Source organism: Condylura cristata, unplaced genomic scaffold (assembly GCF_000260355.1).
Source record: "Condylura cristata isolate star-nosed mole 26May11 unplaced genomic scaffold, ConCri1.0 scaffold00038, whole genome shotgun sequence".
In the NCBI taxonomy this organism is placed as follows: domain Eukaryota; kingdom Metazoa; phylum Chordata; class Mammalia; order Eulipotyphla; family Talpidae; genus Condylura; species Condylura cristata.
Window position 1 is genome coordinate 8,876,616 of NW_004567139.1, and position 2,178 is coordinate 8,878,793.

General features: G+C 71.9%; 1 protein-coding gene across 1 annotated transcript in view; it reads right to left on the minus strand.

The window, feature by feature from the left end:
- Positions 1-6: 6 nt before the first annotated feature.
- RHBDF2 (rhomboid 5 homolog 2 (Drosophila)) overlaps positions 7-2,178 on the minus strand; it is a gene marked incomplete at its 3' end in the record, with an annotated part of 15,241 nt that continues 13,069 nt past the window's right edge. The window contains exons 9-17 of the mRNA XM_012733002.1: positions 1,919-2,129; positions 1,672-1,746; positions 1,393-1,554; positions 998-1,107; positions 820-883; positions 657-751; positions 453-528; positions 278-378; positions 7-187 (exon numbers count right to left, since the gene is read on the minus strand). Of these exons, the coding sequence (XP_012588456.1) occupies positions 7-187; positions 278-378; positions 453-528; positions 657-751; positions 820-883; positions 998-1,107; positions 1,393-1,554; positions 1,672-1,746; positions 1,919-2,129 (1,075 nt within the window). The remainder of the gene's footprint in view (positions 188-277; positions 379-452; positions 529-656; positions 752-819; positions 884-997; positions 1,108-1,392; positions 1,555-1,671; positions 1,747-1,918; positions 2,130-2,178) is intronic.

The following is a 2,178-nucleotide window of genomic DNA, read 5'->3' on the forward strand; positions in this document are numbered from 1 at the left end:
GGTGGGGCGCGGCGGCCTGAGGGATGGCTCTACCTCTGCCCGGTACGGGAGGAAGATGGCGCTGGCGAGGTTGCCAGTGATGCCGCTGAGGATGAAGATGATGGCGATGCGGTGCCAGCCGGCCAGCTTCTCCAGGTCCCGCAAGATGGTCATTTGGAAGACCACGGACACGAGGCAGTGCACCAGGCTGCGGCAGACGGGCGGGCGTCAGCCAGGAGCACGGGCCCCTCCGCAGAGACCCGGCCTGAGGCCTGGGGGGGCGGCGGGGAGCCCTTACCCGGCGTGGAGGAACAGGGACAGCCAGAGGCGGTAGAACTGGTCGGGGGCCTCGGGGTTCAGGAAGGGCAGCAGCCCGCACACCTTGTCCAAACAGTGCACCTGGGGGCAGGGCGGTCAGCGCCGGCAGCGCCGAGCGGGCAGCCACGGCCATGCCCAGCCTGGGGGCGCCTCACCTGGGAGCAGAGCGTGGCCTCCTCGTGGAAATAGCCGTGCATGAACTCACAGTACTCCCGTGTGGTGATCTCACAGCTGGGGGCGAGGGCGGATCAGAGCGGCCGCAGCCTTGCCGGGGCCACCCGGACAGCTCCGGGCCCTGCTCAGGCCCTGGGCCCCGAAGGGGGCAGGGCGGCGCCTGGGGTGGGGCGGGGTCCCCTCACCTGCCCTTGGTGCCGATGCAGCAGGGGCGGCCCCGGATCTGGCAGTCCATGTGCTGGAAGCCGGTGTGGTTGCTCCCCGCCTGCTCCGTGCAGATCTGCAGCGCGCAGCGACGGGGTGAGCTGGGCACAGGCCGGCCCCCGCCCCCCGGGCGCCCCCGCTTACCGGCCACTTGGTGATGTCATCGGGCCAGATGTGGGCGCCGCTGGAGGCTGGCTCCTCACAGGTTCTGGAGGGACAAGTCAGAGGTGCCGCCGCCCACACCCCTGCCAACGCCCCACGTGGCACAGGCACGACCCCAGCTCGCCCTCAGACAGCCTGGGCCTGGGGCCCCGGGCGGTACCTGGGGTCCTGGTGGCACACGGCCCCAGAAGTCCGCTTCTGGCCCACGTCGGACTTGTCCATGGGGGGCCCCGTGTCGTCCTGCCACTTGACAAAAGTGGCCAAGGTCTCCTGCAGGAGGGAGGGTCGTCGTGGCGAGGACAGGGCACCCCTGGCGGCGTGGGCCGGGATCGTGCCCGGCCCCCTGGGGCACAGGTCCACCTTGCAGCCCCACTGCCCAACAGCTTCTGCTTCTTGGGGCTGGTGAGGCACTGGGGCCCTGGCCACGCAAGGCCCCACGGGGTTGGGGGGCGGGGGGGCATGGCCACTGTCTGGAGGGGCCACTCCCTAGGACGGGGCAAGCGGAGAGGCGCGGGGGCGGTGGGGGCCGGCCTGTGCCCGCGGGCCTGTGCCCACCGAGCAGTCCTTGCGCTGCGTCTGGATGCAGCCCGAGTGGTCATTCTGCACGCAGCAGCCCGAGTCCCGCTCCAGGGCTCGCTCCCGGCGCACCAGCTGCTCGATCTGCCGGTCCTTGCGGATGCAGGGCGCGAACTTGGCCCCCAGGTGGATCAGGTCGATCTGGCGGGGCAGCGCGGGGTGAGCCGGGCCCCTGCAGCCTCCCGGGACGCCCTGACAGCCAGGCGACGGGCAGGCGGCCCCGCCAGCTGGGGGCGGGCTCGCGGGACCCTCACTCACCGAGCTCGGGCCGATCCAGAAGTTTTCCTGCTGAATGTACTTCACGCTCTCGTACACACCCTTGTTCCTGAGCACCTGACGCAGGGTAGAAGGCGGAGTCGGGCCGGGGGCGGGGCCCGTCCAGGCGGGGAGGCGCGCTGAGCCCGAGCCCCTGCTGCTGGGTGGGCGCGGCCAGGGGAGGAGTCGGGGCCCAGGAGGCCAGAGCCTGCCTGGGAGGCTGGCCCGCACCCCTCTTCCGGGCACTCACCAGCTGGGTGGTGACGTGCTGGGCAAAGCCCACAGGGGCGATGCCGTACGTGCAGATGACCAGCAGCGTGATGATGACGTGGACGAAGGTGAGCCAGTAGGTGAAGTAGGGCCTGCGGAGGGTGGCAGAGCCCGCACCCCTCTCGCCTGTGCCCCGACCGCTGCCTCCCGCCTCGGCCTCCCCGGGAGCCCAGGAGCCTTTGCACTGGCGCCCTCACGCTCTCCTGCAGCCGGGGCGCCGCCCACCTGGCCGCCCCCCGC